At 33.7% G+C, this 24,798-nt stretch overlaps 1 protein-coding gene across 1 annotated transcript; it reads left to right on the top strand.

Moving 5' to 3' along the window:
* The first annotated feature begins 1,633 nt into the window (after positions 1-1,633).
* On the top strand, positions 1,634-23,022 carry CTCFL (CCCTC-binding factor like). The gene is made up of 11 exons (XM_074288675.1): positions 1,634-1,670; positions 2,616-3,203; positions 3,500-3,740; positions 5,821-5,991; positions 6,809-6,942; positions 9,241-9,361; positions 10,677-10,826; positions 14,634-14,794; positions 16,210-16,392; positions 18,487-18,610; positions 21,256-23,022. The coding sequence occupies exons 2-11, from the start codon at positions 2,625-2,627 to the stop codon at positions 21,408-21,410; spliced, it is 2,019 nt and encodes a 672-aa protein (XP_074144776.1). The 5' UTR covers positions 1,634-1,670; positions 2,616-2,624; the 3' UTR covers positions 21,411-23,022.
* The last annotated feature ends 1,776 nt before the right edge of the window (positions 23,023-24,798 follow it).

The raw sequence follows: 24,798 nt of genomic DNA, 5'->3' as shown, positions 1-24,798 counted from the left end.
AAAAATATTCTAAGTCACCAATCATGAAACGAAAGCAAATTTAAAAATTCTGAAATGCCACTTCACACCTATCAGACTGACTAAAATGACAGCAAAAGAAAATGACCGATGCTAGAATGGGTGGGGAAAATTTAGGACACTAACGCATCGTTACTGGAGTTGTGAACTAGTTCAGCCATTCCAAAGGACAATTTGAGAATACATCTCCAAAGATATAAAGCTGCACGACCTTTGATCTAGCAATACCGCTGATAGAGACCAAAGGAAAGAGAAAGGAACTCGTTGATAGAAAAATATTTTTAAGAGCTTTTTTTTTTAATTTAATTTTGTCTGGCAAAGAATTGGAAATTGAGGGACTGCCCATCAGCAGAGAGATAGTTGAGCAAGTTGTGCTCTGAGATTGGGACGGAACGCTATTGTAGAGCGGGGGATTTCAGCAATAACCTGGTAGGAATTATTTGAACTCACACAAAGTGAACCAGATATTGTATGATCAACTGTGAATGACTCTGCTCTTCTCCAAAATTCTAGACAATTACATAATGAAAACTGCTACCCACCTCCGGAGGCAGGAGTGATGACCCCAATGTGCATTGAAGCATGCTTTTCCTTCATCTTTATTGTTTTGTGTTGCGTTTGCAACCCGGCTAACAGGACATATTTTGCATAATCTCACATACAGTATCCACATCAAACTGCTCGACTTCTCAAAGAGGGGGGAGGAGGCTGAGGGAGGAAGAGAATTCGGACTCAGCTTTTAAAATGACTTTTAAAATCTCATACCTAACTAGGAAATATTAAAATAAAAATAATTTAAAGATATTAGAAATGGAAATTTTTTAAAATTACAAAAGGCAAATTCAGTGCAAGCAGTAAGAGGGAGAACGTGCACGGTGGTTAAATTGCGTCCCTGCGGAGAATACCAGAGACAAGAAGGGTTCTCTCAGCTGGGACCTTCTCCAAGAACCTTTCCCCGCACTCTGCTGGCTGCCCCTCCCTTGCAGGACGCAGGTCTTCTCTTTTTCTCGTTTTGGTTTACCCCAATCTCTCTTTTCTTGTCTTCTTGCACCTCATGCAGTTCCCTCTTCCCTTCTCAGGTGCCACTCAATGGCATACACACCCTCCCCCCACGCTGTTTCTCTTGCCTTTTTGCACCTCATCAATTACCGCTTCTCCCCTCCTCTCTGTCCCTCTTTCACCAGCACCATTCCTTGCCCTCCTTCCGCACCCCCCCCCCCCCCCCCCCCCCCCGCCAGTTGCTAACCTCATTTTGGTCTCTCTGCTGAGTTTGCGCAAGCCCTCGTGCCTTATTTCCAGCCCTCCCCCCCCCAACTCCCGACCACACCCTTCCCTTCGATCCCTCGCTCTCTTCTCCCAACCTAGCACGAGGCTGCGGAGCTGAGCTCGTGGCGGGAGGCTGGAGAAGGCCAAAGAAGGCCAGAGGAGGCCCGAGGAGGTTCGAGGCAAGTCAGAACGAAAGCCCCAGAGGGGTGGGGGTGTGGAGAGGAGGGGAAGAGAGCTCGTGGCTGGAAGCCGAAGGCTGCCAGGTCAGCTTTTGACCTGAGCTGGAGAGAAGGCCAGTCCTGGAAGGGGTGAGGGTGAGAAGTCCTGGGGGCTCGTGCCACAGCCGCCCGAGAACATTTAGTCAGCCTGGGTGAGGGCGTCAGCAGGTCAGAGGCGGGGGTGGGGGCCGGCCTCGAGGGCAGTCCGGGGAGGTGACCTGCATGTGTGCCTGCGGGGGCCGGATCCATTAAAGGGCTTGGCCTGGGCTGGGGGGCTGGGGTCGAACTCGGAGTTGGGGTCGGTGGGGGTGGGGGTGGGGAGGAAGGAAGGGCCGACTGGAAAGGCCCAACTTGGTAGGAGGCACTGGTCCCGCCCCAGTCAGTGAAAGCCAATAGTGGCCGGCCCACCGAGTTTAGCAAAGGAAATAATGGCCTGGCGGGGTTTACCCAAAGGTAATGTGCCGCAGTTATCGGAGGTTAATTCCCCGACTTTGGAAAGCGCAAGGTAATGGAGGAGCACGTGTTAACAAAAGGCCTAATGAAGGCAAGGGCCTGGTCTCATTAGCGGAGGGCCGTGAACGAACCCCCCAAACCCCATTAGGACAAAGCCCAGTTAGCAGGAGGCAATGAGCGAATCCCCGGTTAGCGGAAGCAATGGGCCCCCAACCCCATTAGGGTGAACCCCGGTTAGTGGAAGGCAACGGGCCCAATCCTGTTAGAGGGAGGCAGTGAGTGAACCCTGCTCAGCAGAAGGAATGGGTCCCCAACCCCATTAGGGTGAACCCCAGTTAGCGGAAGACAGCAAGAGCCTCCGATCGCCAGAAAGCTGTTGACGAGTCCTTGGTGTAAGGCAATGAGCCAGTCCTTTTTTGCGGAAGGAAGACAGTTGACCTGCCCGGGTTAGCAGACTGTGTAGGCCAGCCCAGTGAGCTAAAGGCCTGGCCCGAGCCGGTTTTAGCAGAAGGGAGTGAGTGGCTGGCTAGTTTTCAGAAAGTGATGGCTCCTAGTTTAAGGCAGGATCTGTATGGGGGCGCAGAGATCAGGCCTGGGAGATTGCAAAGAGCAGGATCCCGGGGCGCCCCTGACAGAGACTTCTTGGTTTCCCTGAAATAGGCCTCCAGAATGGGGACGGAAGCCTCCGCCTCACCGGAACAGTTCACTAAGATAAAAGGCACAGATGTGATCCAGGAAAAGGCCAAAGAAAATGATGTAGACAAGGTGTCTAAGCTAAAGGAGAGGCAGAGCAGCTGTGGCCTTGAGGTGGACTGTTCCTATGGAGTCCTTCAAGCCAAGATTGTGGAAGGGGAGTTGGAATTGGCTCCCTCAAATGAAGAGAATGAGAAGCACATACTTACCTTGCAAACTGTGCATTTTGCCACAGATGAAACCGACCACCAGGAGATGAGCCAGTTGACGGTGCAGCCAGCAGAAGGAATGCACGTCATGGTGCAGCAGGGAGAAAGTGGCTTACAATCCTTACTAGTGTTGCAGCAAGACATCAATGTTCAAACGGAGTTAAATGAGATACCTCACCAGAATTTGCACCAGTGTGTTGCAATAAGCATTCAGGAAGAGGTCTTTTCACTTCATGAAATGGAGGTGATGGAGATTAATGTTGTGGAAGAAAGTGTTGAAGTTTCCAGTGAAGAAGATAAATTGACAGTTAACTCACCATTAGATGAAAACACAGAATTAATAAAGGTAGAAAATTTTTATTATATATAGCTTTCTTAAGAGCAACAACTTTTGGTCATTCTCTGCAGAATTAGTGATGTGATTTTTTTTTTTCAATTAAAAAGCAAATCTACATCAAAGTAAACGTTACATGTCCTTGAGATGGGAGAGTGAATAAATTGCCTACTTGAATTTTTTAGATGCATTTTAGCATTGAAAATATCACATGTTTATTTATGTTTAAGATTGGGAAGTACTAAATTAATGTATTAAATCTGAACAAGTTTGGTATTTTTGTAAATGATTGTATTTTTCTTTATTAGGATAAAGACAAAGATATATATGGGGCTGAAGAAGGGGAGGTCCAGCAGTTATGTGAAGAAAGAGAATTTACTGATCAAAAGGAAGAAATATTTACTTTTGAAAAACTCAGAGAGGGAGAAAAGGAAGAAATCATTCTGTTACCAGCCAACTCAGAAGTTGAAGAGCATGAGGATATACATTCATCAGAACAAGACATTGATGAAGTCTCTGGAACTGCAAAAAATCAAGCAAAGTCGAAGGGTAGGCAGAATTAAAGTAATTTATGTTATATAAAGTGAGTACTTTACAAGTGGGTAATTTTTAATTGTCTTCAAAATATTAAAAATAGATGACAAATGGATACCTGATCAACTCAAGAATTTTTTTATTCATGCATAATCTATGGAAATTTCCAATATGGACAAAGATCATAACTCTTCTTTGATTTATTGTTACAGAGAATTGCCCAGGGCACTTAGAGGTTAAGTGGCTGGCTTGTCAAAAATAGCACTTGAACATAGTCTTCTGCCAAGTTAACTTTTTGAATAAATTAGTTATTTTTTTTAAAAAGCTAAAAAGATGTTTTAACTGAATATAGATTTACTTTAAAATTGTAGCAGAAATGCAGGTATGATTTGTTCTCAGAGTAAACTTTCTATTTTACCCTGGAGGTTATTTGCACAGGAAAGGTTTCATATGTTAACACCTTAAATGTTTCATGTATATATCAAAACAAAACAAATTCAATTTTGTTTATTTATTAATATTGATAGCTTCTTATTTGTAGTGCTATATACCTACCTCTTTGTTTAGATTGTTAGATCCTATTTAATTTGTTTTGTATAGAGCAGAGCATGGTGGATATATTCAATTCAGTTCCATTAGTATATGCTATTTAATGATGTTTTTAGCTAAACTCTTTTTTTAAAAATGATTTACATATGTCACAGCAAAAGCAGTTAATTTTGCTGTTCTCAACCTGAATAAAAACAGTGAGTCTACATTTCTGAATTATTAGTATCATCTGAAGAAATCAGTTATTTTATGTTATTTTATTCCACAGGAATCAAGAATTTTTATGGTAACAGTTGGATTGGAATTTAAGGAAAATTATTCTCTCAATTATTCACAGTTGAAAGTATTTTAAATATTAATTCATTTTGAATATATCCACTTTAATATTTTACTTTAATTTAAAATTTTTTAAATTAAAAATAATAAAAATTTAAAAAATAATTTTACTTTAATTTTTTTACTTTAATATTTTACTTTATTGTTTTAAAGATCCTCATTTTCACATTTAGAGAAACTCCTATGCTGAGCACAGCCCCTTCTGTGCCATAACAAATAATTTCATAAATTGATTTGACCAAAAAAGTTCTATCAACAGATTGCCAACACTTTGGTGGTAAAATCTATCTGAACTTAGCTATTCTGGTGTTTAGATAATACATGTGATCTCTTGTTGGACCCATATTTGGACCCATTTCAGCCTTGTACAGTCTGCCAGAGCTCACATTTTGCTGTTATGGCACTTGGAGAATTATCTCCAAATCACAATAATAAACATTTGTTGATTATTTGATTGATTAGAAAGTAGTAAATACACATTAAATTTTTTTAGTACAAATTTTATAGTTCCATCTTGGTATAAAAGGGATATTTTCTGAAAGATTATCCTGGCAGAATACTAATTTGACAAGTTGCAAAGGCTGTGAATAAATGTATATTTAGATCACCAATCAAATTATTGTTTTAAGAAATAGAACACTAGTTTAAATCTGAAGATTTTATCACTGGAAAATTATCCTTCAAGCAATGTTTTTTATTTAACTATAAAAACTGCTTTATGCCACTACTGATGATAACTAGCCATATAACCTTAACCAAGTCACTTAAACTCCCTGACGTCAGGTGCCTCATATTTAAAATATGGGGGTTGAATTAGATGGCTTCTGGAGTCTCTTCTAGCTTTAAAATCATGATCTTGTGATTGAATAAACTCTTAAGACATTGTGAGTTGCATCCCTCACTACAGACATAGATTTAAAAATATACACATTGATGAAATCACATATATTTTGAAATATTAAATAAATTATTTTTATGATTAACTTGATGTTTGGTGCCTATGATACAAGAGGTTTTCTTTCCCTAATTGTTTACATATGATGCTATCTGTAAAATATATAGTGTGTATTTTCTGAGTTACTTCATTAAATTTTTAAATGAGGGGTTTTCAGGTTAAATGCCTTTAGTGGAATTTAATGGTAAGCACATTCTTCCAGAGTAAAGAACATTTTTAATAATTTAATGTAAATGCAATATTTTTATCTCGTAGGAATGAAACGAACCTTCCATTGTGAAATCTGCATATTCACCTCTTCTAGAATCTCAAGTTTTAATCGTCACATGAAAACTCACTCTGATGAAAAACCTCATATGTGTCATCTTTGTCTGAAAGCCTTCCGTACTGTCACACTTCTGAGAAATCATGTGAATACACATACAGGTAAGACAAGGGAAAAATGCATTGATGACTCTCAAAACCCCATAAATGTCATCTTCTCCACAAATCTTATTACAGGAGGAGACTAAGAATTGCATGTTACACTAGGATTAGAGCATCTCAAAGCCAAGAGATGAGTAGCATACTCTCATTACAGGTTTGCAAATAAGATCTTAAAATTATCCAAAAATAGAATACAGGTGAGTCATACTTAATGATTGACCAAAAATCCTACTTTTGAAAAGGAGTTGCAACTTAAGGCCATAGGAAAACTGATTTGAATAGCTATTGAAGCAAAGGAGACAAGAAGGAAAGAAGGGAAGATGGTTCCTAAGTGGGTGAAAAAGTTTAAAGACACCCCCCCCCCGAATGGGATATTGCTCTCTTAAATTTGGAGAATGTGCCAATGCACTGCATCAATAGCAAATAAAGCAGTAAACTAAATACTTAAATAAAAATGTTCAAGATACTCTTTTCTCATTGTGGGAGGATTCAAGAGATAATAGTGCTATGTTTTTAAAATTTTCTCTTTTTTAAGTGTTAAAATCAGTAATCCCAGAATGAAAAACTTAGGGTTAGGGTTTAGATTCCTAAATGTTATCTTTTTAATCATCCAAAGAAAATGTTCTTTGTTCAGATCTGAAATATTATCCCATTTTATTAATGATGCATTATGATTTAGCATTGTAAATTTTTTTGAGCTGTTTAAAATTTAGCCTTATCTCATATCTCCAAATCAGTAGATTTATAGCTGGAAAACTTTATAAATAAACTTCATTCACAAAATTTTAAAGTAGAAAAAAACATTTGTCTTTTACAGGCACTAGACCATATAAATGCAGCGACTGTGATATGGCATTTGTGACTAGTGGTGAACTTGTGCGACACAGACGTTACAAACATACTCATGAGAAGCCATTTAAATGTTCAATGTGCAAATATGCTAGTGTAGAAGTAAGTGCCATTCTAGATGCTTTATCATACTTTTCATATGCTTAAAGTTTAATATTATCTTATAAGAAATTTTATAGCAGACATCCTTTTTAATTTTTAATAGTGATATATACCAAAATGATGATTTATAGATCTTGACTAACTTTTAAAAAACAATACAGTAAATAATAAACCATTTTAAATGTTTTCTAAAGTTTAAATGGAACAGTAAGGAAGGGAAGTTATACACAAATGCCATATGTATATACTTATGCTAACTAAGTAAAATCTAGAAAAACTAACTTGTAATGGAATTTGAGATTGTTTGCTTTACTTTTGAAATGAGCATTTCTTTCGGTCAGAGATGTCAGTGTAATAAGACATGGTTTTAATATCTATCATGAATTTGTAGCTGTTTTTAGTATATTTTCAGAATGAAACTATGTTTAAGAAATATAAGACACAACTTCATGTTGCTTTGCTAAATATTTTAAGGTAGAATTCATTTATATTCATTGTTAAGAAAACTTCAAAATATATTTTATCTGATCTTTTAAAGTGTGTTTAGTCTGAATTTTTGAGCACAAATCGGTTACGATTGGAATTGACCATTTGCTTCTTTCAAATTAAGGACAAGTTTCCAAAACATAACATCAAGCATAGTTATTTTCTACTTTCAGTTACAGGAATGTTGCCATTTTAACATTTAGCCTTGCATGTCACAATCATTTCACAAAAGAGAAATTATATTTCAATTATACATAGCAGCAGTCTCACTTTTCAAATAAAATGACAGCAAAACAAAATTAAGCTTCACGTATTATCAGAAAAAAACATTTAGGGAAAGGTACATTGGAACAGTGTACTGAGAAAGAGAAGCATGCTACTTTAAAATGAACAATAATTACATAGTGCTATAGTTTCCCAAACATATATGTTATCAGAATCTAAAATAACTTTTTTTAAAAAAATGTTTTGCAACCACACTAAAGACAGAAAGTTTATAACTTTATCATAAAGTCAAAAACCTAAAATTTTTGAAATGTAGCTACATGGGAATTTAGGGAATTAAAGAAAAGTAGTCATGCTCTTATCACTTTGCTTTCTGCCAGTTGTGCTCTTAACCACGCCAGAAAGATGACAGTCTGTCCCCAGAGTCCCAGTTCACATCCTGCATTCTATGTAGGTTTGGTTTCCATCGTCTCACTCCTTAGTGTATCTTACTCCTTGCCATGGACAACAACTTCAGAGTTGGTAGCTTCCCTGAGCTCCCACTTCTTTTTCCACTCTATCCTCAATATACCACAAGAAAAGAAGTCAAAAGCTTGATTGAATCTCCTCCAGAAAAGGAGATTCTATAATCACTGTAAGGAAAATTGCCCTTATATTTAAGTGATACAATACCATACCGTAAATTAAACCAGTTTTCTCTTGTTCCTACCACTTCATATACTTGAAAATATATAGAATTGTTATACAACTTTATCCTTCCTGAAGAAATTTAGTTGCTTCACATTTTTTTAAATTTTCTGATCTTTTACATCTTTTGAATTTCTTCATGCTCACTTTTTGTCCTATAGATATCAGGTACTACAGATAGACCAGAGATGCTCAATATGTACAAAGTTCTAGTGCCTCTGTTGGTAATGACTATTGGAATTATGTATAACATAAAGACTGTTCATAGCCTCTGGGTGAATTCTGAATAGGCAACGATGTATGTGTCTGGCATAATTGCATCTCAGTTGGGTACTGAGGAATGTTCTTAATGACCAAAGGAAATTAGCTAAATAATAATATATAGGATTGTTTTCCTCCTTTATTACAATTTTGTAATTTTTTAATCTTTAAATCATATATATATATATATATATATATATATGATTTAAAGATTAAAAAATTCTGATAACATTAAGGGAGAACTTGATAGATTTTTGCCTTTATGCTTCTATAATATAATATAAACTTTGCAAGTGTTTAAGCATATGCTACCATAGAAACAAAATAAAATGCAGGCAATTGAGTAACTAAAATTGAAATTTTCCTTTATAAAGTGAAAGCAAATAATAATGTTGCTTAGAATTAGATTTTAACCTACTGTTGTACATTTGCTGATTACAAAATAAAATGCCACATATGATGTATTACAGTTTTTAATTTATTTTTCAATTATTTGTATTAAATGTTTTGATTGAGAGAAAAATAATTTCAACACATATAAGTATTATTGGATATTTTTAAAACTTATAATTTGTTTTTTTTTCCAATTTTTGGTTTTACAACAAAGTTTCTCTTTTTTGTCTTTCACTCGTATATTAGGCAAGCAAATTAAAACGTCACATACGTTCACATACTGGAGAACGCCCTTTTCACTGTTGTCTTTGTAGCTATGCTAGCAAAGATACCTATAAACTGAAAAGACACATGAGAACTCATTCAGGTAAAATGTTTTTTTGTATATAATTTCAATCAAGTAATATCACATTCAAATGTAATAGGGATAACTATGAATTAATTCTAGAATAATTGTACTATTATAATAGAATTTAGAATTTATGTAGATATTATAGAATAATTATCTACATAAGTTCTAGATTCTATTATAATTATAGAATAATTATAGATCATATATTTGGAGCTGAAGGGCATCTCATAAATGATTTCGTGCAATCTTTTAATTTGACAGAAGAGCTAAAGAAGGCCCAGAGAATTTAAAGGACTTATCACAGGTCACACAGTAACAGAGCTGAGATTTGAACACAAATCCTCTGTGTACCAGTTCTGATTCCAAATCTGTTACTTCTGCTGCAGAATTATTTCCCGAATCTTAAATTTTGAGATTCAGATTTTAATGTTTAATAAGTTTATTATATAATTATATATTTACTTATTAATAAATAATTTAAGTATGATTTGTATATGTAATTATACATAAATGTGTAATGATAATTAATATGTAATAATAATATGAGTTTAAGTAAGCATCAAGAATAGTCACATGTCCCTATTAATTTGAGCTTAGAGTATATTCATGTAAGACTACAAAATGGTCTTTTCTGAATTTTTGTTTCTTTTTTGAGTTTCCTTTTTTGAATTTTTGTAATACTTAAAACTTCCAAAATGAATCTTGTGCACCACTGAAATTACATATAAACATTGTTTTTTTTTTTCAATAATCACTTATATTCTTTGTTTGATAGGGTTGGATTCTACTTCTTAAATCCCTTTCAACTCTAAATCTAAATCTGACTTAATTAAGTATCTAGTACATCAGAAAGGTATTCAAATAAACAGACTAAGGAACAGAAGGATAAACAAATTCTGGATATAGACTAGTATCATATCTTCCCATTTATTAGAATGTTTTCCCCCCCAAAAAAATTACCTTGAATTTACTTATGTTGAATCCCTCCAAGTAGCTTATGAGTTCCTTGAGAGCTGGGGTTTTAAATTATTTTGGTTTTGTATTCTCAGTGTCTTCCATATTTAGCAGAAGTAGAATTTTATTAGCTCTTTGTTTGAATTAGTTTGACTGCATTGGACCACAATGTGTCTGTGTTGTACTAGAGCCATTTATTTATTTAAAAAATATTTTGTTTTTTCCTCAATTACACATTAAAACAATTTCAAACTTTTTTTTTAAGTTTTGAGTTCCAGATTCTGTCTCTGTTCCTTCCCTTCCCTCCTTTCTGAGATGGTAAGAGTCCCACTGGACCCATGTAACTTAACATTTCACCTGTCACCTTGAATCACAGGTGAAAAACCTTACGAATGCTACGTCTGCCACGCCAGATTCACCCAGAGTGGTACCATGAAAATACACATACTGCAGAAGCACAGTGAAAATGTCCCCAAACATCAATGTCCACACTGCTCTACAGTCATTGCAAGAAAGAGCGACCTTCGTGAGTAGCTGATTGTTTCAATCAGATTTACATTGATTTTCCTTCTCACGTGTGTTAATTTCTGTCTTATCTGCTAGAAGTCTTTTTTTCACAGTGATCTGGTGCCACCTGGTGGCTAGAGTGACAAGTGCATGTCTTTCCAATTCCCCACATCTGCAGAGCTGAGTTTGTTCTTCCTGGAGTGTTGTCTTATGGATCTTTGCAAGGAGCTTTGAAGGCCGGCAGAAGCGTGACTGCCTCCGTTTCACACAGATGGGGATGCTGAGCCTAAAAGCAAACTTCCCAAGGCTGGGAAAAAGGAGACTAGAAGGCTGTTCTTGATCTCTGAACCAGTAGCCTCCATAGCAGCATCTTTCTCATTGGCTTTTGAGATTTTTGAATTAATATTTAAAGTCAGTTAATCAGTTTCATTAAATTTAAAGTATTAATATGATTCAGTTGTGGAAATTGGAGTTTATACGGATCAAGATTGGATACTTTGTAATTAACACTTAAAAATAATTAACTAACTAATGATACTACAGGGGTTTTAGAATTGTTTACATATCTCTTAAAAAACTCAAGTATATAAGGATCATGATTCTTAGAATTAGAAAGGATCTTAGAAAACAGCTCATACAAGTCCCTTGGCAAAGGCAGGAAATGACGTCCTTTGCACTATCCTACCACTCAACCATTTCCAGCAATGGCAAACTTACTACCTCACAAGCCCGTGCCATTTTTGGTTGGTGACAGTTATTTTAAAGTCTCCCATCAGGTAGCATCTGTCTCACTAACTCCCCAATAGGAATTCTAGTTCAGCCCTCTTCTGTAGAGAGTCATTTTCCCACAATATCCCCTTAAGACAACTATTTTTTCACCTAAGTCTTCTGTTCTTCAGATTGCAGATCTTCAGTCATTCAGCGTTACTTATATGGAGACTTTCTAGACCCTTCAGGTCATGGCTGCCTTTCCAAGGTGAACTTCCTTTTGTCCTTGCCTTGGAACCCCCAGAGCAGTATGTAGGATCTCCGATTTGTTCTGATTAGTGGATGTTGTGTTTCTGTTAATGCAGCCTAAGTTTGCACAATGTCTGCCACAACCCTGAACCTAGTTGTATCTACAGAGCTGTCAGGATGCTCAGATACCTCTTCTTCCCCTCCTTTTGGTATTTTATTTTTTTAAGAAACTCTGGGCTCACATAGTTAACTTTCCAAGAGCTTTTTGAATATTTGCTTGTGATTCCTCTCAGGTTTGTGTGTCCCATCTCCTGGCATTGCTTCCTGAAATTATTTATTCTGTGGCACAGGGATCTGTGAATCCATCCAACTACTTCTATCTGCTCACATTTCTCCAACTTAGAGTTTATAAAACTTTATCTTGTTATATCTGGACAGGATGGGAGAAATCTAACCCTTGTGCTCTCCATTGACCCTTTGTTTTATATTATGAGAATGTTAAGGCCTGGAAGTCAAATATATCATGACATAAGTGATACCATCAGAACTAGGAACCCAGGTTTCTTGACTTCCTATTCAGGGTTTGCCCACAAGTATCTCTTGGATGTCTTGCAAGAGTCAGTATAATGACAATTCTCCCTGATCTAGTAGTCTAATGGCTTCTCCAAAAAAGGAAATTACTACTTTAGCTCATTATTAGATGAAGTGGACATTTACATTAAGTAGCTTGAATTTATTTAACAATCTCTTGGAAAATTCATTCCAGGGGCATCTAGATGGTGCAGTGAAAGAATCCCGACTCTGGATTCAGAAGGACCTCAGTTCAAATCTGACCTCAAGACATAAAATACTTACTAGCTGTGTGATCCTGAGCAAGTCACTTAACCCCAATTGCCTCACTAAAACAAAAAAATCCATTCTAGAAAATTTTGTTTGTTATTTTGAATCATGCTCACTAGTCTTTATTTAGATTTCTTTAGATTTTGAAAAGTTTGCTTCCAGTTTTTGTTTTCTGTGTCTCAAATACAAATAGAAGCTCTTGAACACATGGACAATTTTTTTTTCAGTGCTTTGGGTGTAATTTATTCAGTCCTGAAAAATTAAACTTATTTATTAATTTAACTTAATACTATATTTTAATTTACTTTGTGCTTCAGGTTTCTTATAGTCACATTCTTTTAAAATGTTTGAGTCTCAGAAAGATTCAAATTGATGAAAAATTTGGGCATCAAATAGGAGGAAAAGTAGTTCTGCATTCTCTTTGTCATCTGTTAACATCAGATCATCATTCCTCAAGCAGTACTGTTTCTTTATTACGGTTTTTCTTTGATAATTGTTAAATAATAGCCCTTCTCTATTGCCATTATAATTTTTATTAATTAGTTGGTCAATGTTTAAAAGTTTAATCTTTAATGTCATAATGCTTCTAATGGATAAGCATCTCCAATCAGTCTTCATAAAATTTCCTTATCTTTCGTTGGTCTTTTTCTTCCTCTTCAATCATGCTATGGAGACTTCTTATTAACATTTTACCAAACATATAATGTTTTATGTTGTACAAATTGATCAGTTTAGTGGTCTAAGGTATTCTTAACTCCAAAAGTAGAGAAGTGTGTCTATAAATATGTATGTATAATGATATGTTATGTGTAAGCAGACATACATACATGTATGTAACACTTTTATGTTTAATTATGAACATTCCAACACAGTGAGTATGATACTGTGTAATCATTTTCCAATGGAACTTTAAAGAGATCATGAATTTTTAAAAGAGGGTTACTGAGAAAACCCTAAGGATATTTTTCTCATGTTGTCTTAGGAAACAAGATTGTGTATATCACATTCCATTAATAGTTTATATGTGGAGTGTCCTAAAAGTCTTAGTGCAGTTTTAAGAGTCTCTCCCCCCCCTTTTTTTTTTCCTTAGCCTAAAATTGCACTCTTTTGGAAATCATTATATAGTTGTCGTTTCCATTTCTTAAAGATTAAGGAGAACTGTGTGCCCCCATGATTTGGAAAATCTGAGTAAATTTTTTGACTCTCCCTTTGTCCCAGAGAAGAATTGTGCTTTTTTTCTTTTTCCTTTTATGGGATATTTCCAGTTTTATAAAATTGTAAACTACTGTCAGATTTGGGTTTAATTATTTATTTATAGGCTTTGTGTAATCTTTGGCTTCTTCAAAACACCCAGACAATTCCTGATTCATTTCTTATGCCAACCCATGATGTATCCAAACCAAGATGGAGACAGTTGCAATGTGGATGGAATACTTGTATTCCATATTTCCCAAGTTAAGTTGGTTGTTTAACCTAGTAAATTGGCATGCAAATTGCTTTATATGAAACAGAAGCTATTTGAATAAGTATGAGTCAGCATAAGTGGGATGTATCAAAGCTAAGCAATTATCAGCTTTTTGTTTGGCTTCTTACACAGAGTAGAACAGAACTGTCATGCCTAAAAGCCTGATTCATTTGAGCAAAAATCATAATACAGCATGCTTAATCAGACCTTCATAAACATATCAATGAGAAGAGACACATGAAGTGGCATTTGGATATAGCTTACATAGTAATTTTAGTGCTTGAATCTTGAGACTATAAACTAACAATTTCCAAACGTAATCTTAAATTTCAAGATAAAAGAAAGCAACTCATTTTTCTAGAAAGTGGAGAATGTATATGAAAAACTTAGTTTTTAAAACTATCCTGATTTTACAGCCAATGAACATGTGAAAAATAACTTTATTCTAATACTAAATTACATTCTCTAGTGATGAATGTTACTGAAGTGAGATTCTAGTAGATGGTTAAATTAGAGAAGAATCTTCCAATCTTAGCGGGACAACACTTGTCGTGACATTTTTAGGTGTCCATTTGCGAAACCTGCACTCATACAAAGCTACAGAGATGAAGTGCCGTTACTGCCCTGCTGTGTTTCACGAGCGCTACGCCCTCATCCAGCACCAGAAAACTCACAGAAATGAGAAGAGATTCAAGTGTGACGACTGCAACTATGCCTGCAAGCAGGTACTTTGTGTGGGGGGGCAAGTGGGGGCACGTGGCAGGTGCGCTCCGGCCTCTGGATCCCAGTGACCCTCTTCTGTTTGTAAAGGCTATTTCAGGATGACCCCTAGAATACTGAATTGACCCCCACACACTGCCTGCCCTCTTCTCCTTGATGAACTTAGGGGAGGGGAATACTTGCAGGGTGAGGGCTTCATTGGAAAGAATCAACTTGGAGGGGATCCTCAATCCACTTAAATATTTCAGAATAATGAGAAACCTTCCACAAACTGGTACTTTAAAACTGATCTCCTATTAAAGATATTTTTGCCATTGATTGTGAGGTTAAAAAAAAGGATCATAAAGTATAAATTAGTGCCCACCTCAATCCCACCTCCAAAAGATCCGCTTCTTTTTCTGACTACCTGATTTCTGCCAATGTCATCACCCTTCTAAGTCACCTTAGAGAACTTCCTCTGCCTTGATTTCCACATTCAGTTAGTAGCTGAGTCCTATAGATTCGCAATATCTCTTGTATTCAGATCGCCACCCTAATTAAGGCTCTTTTTTTCTGTTAGCTTAGATTATAATACCTTTGCCTCCAGTTTCTTTGTCCCATCTAGCCTCAATCCATCTTGCTTTCCGAATCTCTGTCTGCTGCTGAAAAAAAACTCCCTGCAGTTTCCCATTACTAGCTAAATGAAGCTTTGATTTCTTAGCATGGAATTCAAGATATTCACTACTCAAGGTGATTGGATACTGAATTGTGGTAATCCAAAAAAAATCATGAATTCCTTTCAAATTTTTACCGGATGTATTAGGTAGAATTTACTTTTTAGGATGTTTTAAAAATTATTTATAGTAATCTTTGAGAGAATATGCCATTTTTGAAAAAATTATTTACAATGCTTCTTCTGATTTTAAAGTTAAATAAATTCAACAAACTCAGCATCACTATATAATTTATTAAGTTGCATTTTTACTTTACAATATAAATTCATGTAAGTATAAATGTAATAATTAGTGTCCAAAAACAGTTATGTTTATGGAAGGGAAAAACATTAATGTAAGGTTCAGTTACAGGACTGCATAGAAAACTAGAAAATCAGCAAGAAACTTCTTGTGTAGTTAACTCCTAAATGGCAAGGAGAAAATAGATAAATTATTTTTTAAAAAACGTTATCTTGTGTGCAAGTCTTTAATCAGTCTTTTTGGGGAAGATTTTTCTAAGATGATTCACAATTGGGATCAATCAAGTACTTATTGAGGATATATTATTTACTGATTGCTATTCTAAGTCCTTTGAGAGGGAACAATCCAAGTGTGTGTGTGTGTGTGTGTGTGTGTGTGTGTGTGTGTGTGTGTGTGTGTGTGTGTGTGTAATATATGGAATGACTACTGTTTTAGGATTTTTGCTTACTTGGATTTTTTCCTTCTAGGAGCGGCACATGACAGTACATAAACGTACCCACACAGGAGAGAAACCATTCACCTGCCTTTCCTGCAATAAATGTTTCAGGCAGAAACAACTTCTGAATGTTCATTTCAAGAAATACCATGATAAAAATTTCATACCGACTGTTTATGAATGCCCCAAATGTGGCAAAGGTTTTTCACGATGGGTAAGATAATTTAAGGAATGATTTTGTTATGACAAAGATGAGTACCATACTTTATCGGAAACATTTTGCAGGGCATGATCACATCTGTCTTTTATGCCTGTATTATTCTAAGGCACACAGTTTAGATACTTTTAATATTATAAAATGTAATAAAATGCTTTTTTGCTCTAGCTTTGTTGATTTTAAGGTTTGGAATTTTTTTATTTTATTGATCCTTTTTGTTTTTTTACAAGTTACTTCTCAGTAATTACCTTCTTCCCTTATAACAAAGAAAAACAGTTGATCCAGAACCAAATGATGATGTCAGAGTCAGACAACACATGCAACATTTCCCACTCATAGTCTGTTGCCTTTTTACTAACAGGAGGGAAATGTCCCATCAATGACCCTTTGAAATGAGTATTAGTAATTGTATTTAATCTAATTTTTAACATCTTTTAGTGTTGTTTTCATTTATCTTATTATTGTAATTGTATGTATTGTTTTCCTGGTTCTAAGTTCTTCATTCTGCAGCAATTTATCTTATTTTTAATTTCTTACAACACAATATTCCATTATATTCTACACCATAATTTGTTCAACCACTTCCCAAATTATGGGTACCTACTTTGTTTTTTCAGTTGTTTTGCTACTTCCAAAGGTTGCTATGGATTATTGTAGTATGTGGGGTTTTTTTTCTGTAATTGATACCTAGTGGTGGGAACACTGGGCCAAAAGATATGAACACCTTAATGTTTAGATAAAAATGGAAATTTTACATGAATTATCAAAGTACATACATAGCACTCTAAAAATTGATAACAAGTAAGTCATATACAAAGATAAAACTGTTGAAAAGCTTTTTGACTTCCCCAAATCATAACTTTTTATTTAAATATTTTACATACTTTATAGGACTGTACTAACTGCTAGGAAATGATGACTTCATCAAGACCTACCCCATGCTTTTTTCTCATTTTTTCTTAAAGTAATTTTGGATAGAAATCCCAGCGTTAGAAGAATCATCTCACATTAAAACTGGCATACCTGGCTGGGTTCAGAAGAAAATTAGAAAAAGGCACTAGTACTTCTATTACATCTTACCTGGTAGCTAAAATTGAATATGCATAGATTTTTATATAATTTTATCATGCAATAATAGAGCACCAGACCAGGAGTCCAGAGAACTGAATTTAAATAATGGTCCTCCTAGTAACAAACTACAATACTCAGCAGATCATTCTTTGAGGGGTCTTATTTTCTTGCCTGTAAATTCAGAGGGTTGGAGAAAGTTGTCTCTAAAGTTTTCTGACCTAGTGCAGAGAGAGAGTGAAGGAAGCCTGAGATTTGCATTTTGTGTCTCACTAGCATGGGAGGAGGGCTCTGGACCACTGTTTGTAGCATCCCCTCTGTCCTTCATCTGTGACAGGATATAATCTTTGAGATCAGAAATTTGTTTAATGCTATCTTGCTTTATGGAATAGACACATTCCAGAAAATCTGGCTGCAAAGTGACTCTTAATGAAGTATTTACTTCTGTTGTAAAACAAGACCCGTGTTCCCCATGAATATGATTCCCCTTTATTGAAGTAGTTTGTCTTGAATATTCCCACTGGTATGTTGAATGTTTTGGGTTTTTTTTTTTATATAATTCTCTTGCCACACTTTGAATAAATCTACTCTACTTTTTTAGCAACAAAATCTTTTTCTATCTTGCTACACCATATGTTGTTTTATCAAATGATAGGAATATCTTCTTATTCCTCCTACACATTCATAGCTCTTTTAAGTTTAACTTCACTTTCTCCTTTTCATAACAGTATTTATTAAACAATGCTATGATAGACCATTTCAGCAAATTCTATTTTGTGAATTGAAAATTCTTTATAGGCAAAGTTTTGGGGTTTCTATTCATTTTTACAGAATCTGCATAATTCTGTAAATTCTACAAAACAAAACTATTCAGCTACATGAATAAAAATATCTGTAGTAATAAATAAAGATTTATATGACCCAGTTTTCTCAGTATTTATGTCTTAGATCATAAATATTTTGCTAAAAAGTCAGAAAATAATGTTACTTTCATTATGTTAACTGAAACATTTTTACCAACAGAATAATATGCGCAAACATTCTGAGAATTGTGAAGCAGTGAAAGGAAAGGCTGTTCCATCAGCAAAAGGAAGGAAAAATAAAAAGAAAAAACAAAAGGACTCAAAACAGGGTGCAAAGGAAGAAGGTAAACATTATTTCATGAGCCATAGGAAATTCATGAGATCAAATATAGCAATACAGATCTTCTGGCATTATTGGGGTAGAGGCTGGTTTTTGTATTTCCCCAGATAAGTTGGACCATTCCTGTTTGCTTTTAGGAATAGCTTAAATCATGCATATATATATATATATACACACATATATATATATACACACACATATATATGTATATATATATGTATGTATGTATACATATAGTTTCTTCAGATATTAAATACATCATTAGAAGTATAAATATGCATTATTTTGTTTATATATCTATATATAGTTTCTTCAGATATTAAATACATCATTAGAAGTATAAATATGCACTCTTTTAAATTATGTAAAAAATTCCGTGATTTTTCTGAATCATTTCAGTGAACCTGATGAATATTTTAAATTTTCATATCAGAGATTATTAAATGATGATATTCTAGATAATCAATAAATTATTGTATAGAGTACTCTTCAGAGGTCATATAATTCAAATTCTAAGCAGAATAATACCTAAAAGCATCTACAGTAAGTATTTAATTGTTTATTCTCAAAGACTATAATTTTTTGTTTTTTCGGCTGAGACAATTGGGGTGAAGTGATTTGTCCAGGTTCACACAACTAGGAAGTGTTAAGTGTCTAAGACGACTTCAGGTCCTCCTGATTTCAGGGATGGTGCTCTATCCACTGCGCCACCTAGCTGCCCAAGACTAGAAATTATTACAATTGCATATGTACTTCTAAATTTTTTTTTCTTTTATTTAAAAAATGAGTGTATTGCACAATTTTTTACTAAAAAAGTTATTGAGGTTTTATTATAAGTAATAAATGTATGTTTAATTATAATAACAGAAATTTTGATATAATAAGCAAATTTGGAAATGTAAGCATCTGTTGGTAATCTCTTACAATTAAAATTCCTAATACAAATAAAAATTAGAGAAACATTTAAGTTTAAATATTGATGTAAATAAAAAATGCCCTTAAATTGTTATTGTTATGCCGTAGACACTTGGCAACAACACATCTTTGTTAAAGCTCAAACAGTTAATAACTGTTGATAATGCTGATGAAGGTCAAAAATATTTTATAAATAGACAAAATACGCATCTCACTTCATATTTATTTTCCTACTTTCAGACTTCCTTTGAATCCCCAAAATTTCTTCAGATGGAGACAATAAAAGACAAAAAGTTTGGAGACAATTATGATAGGAATGTTATGACAGAATTAGCCAATTTTGAATAGATATTTAAAGATTTAATTGAAATTTAGTATCTTTTATTATGATGAAAAGTCTATGTGTGGGGGGAAATAAGAAAACATTAAGAGGGCAAAGAAAGCATAAAAGTAAAATAAAGTTAAAAGATAATTCATTTAAAAGATGAATTTCAGTATTTCAAATTGCCCAAGATTTTTTAAAATTCATGAAATTGAGACTCAGGAAAGTTAAATTATTTGGCTAATGTTGCATAATTAACAAGTGTCATGGATTCTGAACTTAGCTTTTCATGCCTCCAAATCTAGAACACTTTACTATGCCAAAAGCCTGTCTTCCCATTTTGGCTACTTTTCATTGTAGTCAAAGTAGAACTCTAGTAACCATGATAATTTCATGTTGGCCTTCACTACCAGAACAAAGCATAAGATTGATAAAATTATTATGAACAATGAAACTGAGATGCTTCATTTTGTTGTTGATGTTTTTTCTCATTTTATTCAGATTATTATCCAATGTTTCTACTTTATTCCACTGGTGAGAACAGAACATTTTCCTTTTTGGCATACTAGTCTTATATAGTCTAACTATTGATAGACCTCTTTTGAACATTAAGTTCAATGTCTTTTTTTTTTACAGGAAGTAGACTTTAAAATCCCCTCATTGATATAGATTAATAGCATTTTTTAAAAAGTCTCTTATGATATTTTAAACTGAAGCTGTTCTTCCTTCTCATGTTTGTAGCAGGAAAGCAGAGTAGTAGTCCCTTGGACATTCTTGGCCAATAAGAAAGTTTATCGAATGGTATGAATAACAGTTACTAGTGCTACAAATATTTAGAATGATTTTTTTTTGTAATCCTCATTGCAAGGTTTAAGTTTCCTAAGATTGTGAACAAAAATCTGATACTTCATATGCTTCATAGCACCTAACTCAATGCCGTGGATATGACAGGCACTCAATAAATATTTGTTGATTGAGCAGACAAACTAGAAGTAATAGACAAATGTAACATAACAGCTTTTTTGATTATAGTATCTGTATCCTGTTTCTAACAGAAATCTAACTTTGGAAAAGAATAACTTGAATTGTTAAACTGTTATGAAATAAATGAAATAAAATACTGGTTTGCTAGAATATATTTCTTATTTAGAGCAAAAAGATGCAATCCAATACTCAATTGATCTTTGAAGTATATCATTTTGGGGCCTAAAATTAATATACAAAAATAGTAAGAGCACAAAAATAAAAATATTTATGTTATACCATCATCGAAGATTAATGCTTTAAAATACTTGATTTTATGTTTTAGATCAAGTTACTTTTCAGTGTAAATTTATACATTTGCAGTTTGTAAATTCTGATTTTACCATATCATTGCTAATGTCAAATATCGTCTCTTTTTTCATATAAAGTTGTTGAGCAGATACCAATTGAAGATATTTCCATTGTAAACATAGAGCATCATACAAATGAAATTGTTCCTGTCGTATATGGAATGGCAGCAGATGTTGAAGAACCAAAAACAGAAGTGACTTGTGAAATGATCCTTAACATGATGGATAAGTGATGCAGATTAAAATTTTGCATTTTCTTTTAGTACCTCATTTTAATTAAAGGTTTTTTTTAGTGTCTAAATTCTAAACACAACATGAATACATGTTTAAGAAAATTAATTTTAAAGAACTTTTCAAAAGTTCATAGTGGTGCCTAGATTTGCATACTTACTAGGGTTGAATAAGGTGTTTAGAAATCTACTGAAGTTAATGTTATTCATATCAATTTTGTAAAGGGCTTACAATTCTGAGTCAGAGCATCTTAACTTCAAAGACATTAAACTTATCCAAGTTAGGACCTTAGCAATTTATAGTTAGTAAAGAATATTAAAGTTACTCTTTTGATGGTAGACTAGATTGAGTGTGATCTTGTGGTAGCCTGTAGTCAAAGCCTGAATTTTTTCTCTTTATTTAAACATATGAATCCATAGTATTTCCAGATAATCCATGCTGTTTAAAATGTATAGCACTTAGAAAAATTTATAGACTTCCTTTGTAAAAGCTGACACTGCCATAAACCTTAAATTACTATTTCTAGTAATGATGCTTTTATTTAACTTGCTGTTATGAAATAACTTGAAAAATGACTCCATATGAAATGAAAAATGATAAAAAGAATTAGTCTAGAAAACAATGAAGAATATATATGGAGGTTTAAAAGAGATTTATTTACCTTTTAGAATTTTTATTATCTGTTAATTATGTTTTAGGCAGATGTAAAACTCCCCTAAATTTAATATCAGATAGCTAAGCTATCATCTACTTGTACATCAATCCATATCTATTGTTACCAATATTGTTATTTAAGCAAGTTTATATTTCTAAAGATAATTGGCAAAATGAAAAATATTATATTCATGAAACTACATGTTTTTGAGAAATTTATCTTAATTTTTAACTTGTCTTTTTGACATGGGAATATTTGACCTGCTTTCTCATTGCATGGGACATGTTATTTCATTTCAATTTCAAATTAACTATTACATTTCTGTATGATGAGCCAAATTTTTCTTTTTTCCTTTATTGAACAGTTACTTTTGGTAAATTTAAGCATGTCTTTTCAGTGTTTCAGAATCATTGATAAGTCAATTCAGGTTCTCAAGATTTTGATGTGTTCTTTAAAATGTTCCGAATATAGAAGCTCTATACCTTTTAATTTATGTTGGTAAATTAATTAAACAAGATGTAAATTTTACAATCTGGTCTATGCTATTATTATGACCATTTTGTTATGTTAGAAACTTGTCACATTTTACTATTATTTCAAATAACTCCAATGAAATGCCTTTTTTAAAAAAAAATTCATGAATTATGACCCTTTAAAATGGTTCATTTTGCATCAGAGCTATGACGCTTCCTTTTGGCAATATGAATGTTGACTTTAGGAAAACTTGTTTAGACAGTAAAGTTAGCCATGTTATTAATAGTTTCAGAATGTGTGTCTTAATATATTTCATATTATTATAAAGTTTAAAATGTTTTGTGCTGAAAAATGTTCAAGTGATATTTTGAGTCCACAGAAGACAATAGGTTAAGAAGCAGATAATGAAAGAAAGTTTTTAAAAACCAAGGCTGTGTCTGAAAACTACTAAAACGCTAAGAAAAAAAATTTAAACAAAATAAAAATTTTGAATAATATGAATATTTTGAATACAAACATATTTTCCAAATCCTAGTCCTCTACCTGCATGGAAAATACCCAGGTGATAAAATTTCACTTTCCATCCAGATATTTTGATGTTCTAGAGACCTCCCAAATTTGTTCTTATCAGTATATACGAATTTGGAGTAGAAAACAATAACAGAGCTTTCCCAAAAAGGAAAGTCTTTTTTTTTTTTTAGATCAATAAAATGCACCCAATTGATAATTCTGACTTTTTTTTTTGCTATCAAGGATGGAAAGTTACAGAAAAATCTTAGCAGTTTGTATCATTAATTTGTACTGACTGAAAAAGATAAAGCAAAACCCTTGTTTGTTTTCAGTAGTAACAGTAAGGCTAATTATATATGAAGAAGCAAAGAGAAAATAACATCTATATTAATTTGAAAGAGAAATATTTATTGAGTTTTACTGTGATTGAATTTTGAATGTTTGGTTAATAACCTGCCTCTGGAATGATTGGGCTTAAAATACTTTTGATGTCTAGCACTAAATAACTCTAGACAATAGACAAATCTTGCATAATTTAATGTCTCTTTTTTAAGTCACATTGCAAGTGTTTGACAACAGTTTAATTGAATAAAGGTTGCTTCTAAAACCGACTTGATATCTTGTGATTTTATTTTGTTAACAACCTGTTATATACATGGTTTGAAGTTTGTTACTGAAGTAGTTTTTCCCCAAAATTTAGCAGCCCATTTATTTGAAAATTACAAGAATTTCGTCCTTTACTGTCAATCGACTCAAAGCATCTGCATGTTTTCAATTTAAAATGTTTAGCTTCCCTCAAAGTGATTCATTATATAGGGGAATGCCTGTTGATTTTTTTTACCTTATGCTATTTGTATATGCACCATAATGAAGCTTTTAAAATATTTTCTTTAACATTTGACACACATTAGCAGTGATTTTTTGATAGTTCACCTTTTTTTCTTTTTTACATATTTATAAAATGTCAGAATTAGAAGAAATTTAGTCCAGTTCTTTCTTTTTTTTAAAATGTTTTTATTTTCCCCAGTTATAGGTAAAAACAATATTTTATTAGACATATATATACATTCATTTTTAAATTTCTTTATGAACCATGTTGCGAGGGAAAAACCAGAAAAGAAAAAATATTAGAGGAATAAAAACAGAAGAAAAGGGGGAAAAGGTGAACATAGCACATGTTGATTTACATTTAGTTTCCATAGTTCTCTCTCTGGATGCAGATAGCATTTTCCATCCACAGTTTATTGGGATTTCCTTGGATCACTGAACCACTGAGAAGAATCAAGCCTTTCATAGTTAATCATCGCACATTCTTGCTGTTATGCACAAGGTATTCCTGGTCTCCTTGTTTCACTCAGTACCAATTCATGTAAAGTTTCTAGGTTTTTCTAAAATCAGTTTGTTCATCATTTTCATAGAGCAATAATATTTCATTACTTTTACATACCATAACTTATTCAGCCATTCTCCAACTGATGGGCATCCACTCAGTTTCCAGTTTCTTGTCACCCCAAAAAAGGCTGCCACAAACATTTTTGCACATGTGGGTCTTTTTTTTATTTTTTTATGATCTTTTTGGAATACAGATCCAGTAGAGACACTGCTGGATCAGCCAAATCGAATGAGGGAACTGAGGTCTTCAGAGATTACATGACTTAGCAAATGTCATATATAAATGGCAGAGATGGAATTTGAATATAATTTTCTCCTAATCCAGTGTTTTTTCCTATTGCACTACTTATTCCTTAATT

This window comes from Sminthopsis crassicaudata, chromosome 2 (genome assembly GCF_048593235.1).
Source record: "Sminthopsis crassicaudata isolate SCR6 chromosome 2, ASM4859323v1, whole genome shotgun sequence".
NCBI lineage: Eukaryota > Metazoa > Chordata > Mammalia > Dasyuromorphia > Dasyuridae > Sminthopsis > Sminthopsis crassicaudata.
Note: the sequence above shows the minus strand (reverse complement) of the source record. Positions and strands in the feature narration are given on the sequence as shown.

What these genes read in the sequence shown, in the direction of transcription:
- CTCFL (XM_074288675.1), top strand. Translation starts at nt 2,625, where the DNA reads ATGGGGACGGAAGCCTCCGCCTCACCGGAACAGTTCACTAAGATAAAA. An exon ending in AAAACACAGAATTAATAAAG is followed by an intron (nt 3,204 to 3,499) that starts GTAGAAAATTTT and finishes TTTCTTTATTAG; the next exon opens with GATAAAGACAAAGATATATA. An exon ending in AAATCAAGCAAAGTCGAAGG is followed by an intron (nt 3,741 to 5,820) that starts GTAGGCAGAATT and finishes TTTATCTCGTAG; the next exon opens with GAATGAAACGAACCTTCCAT.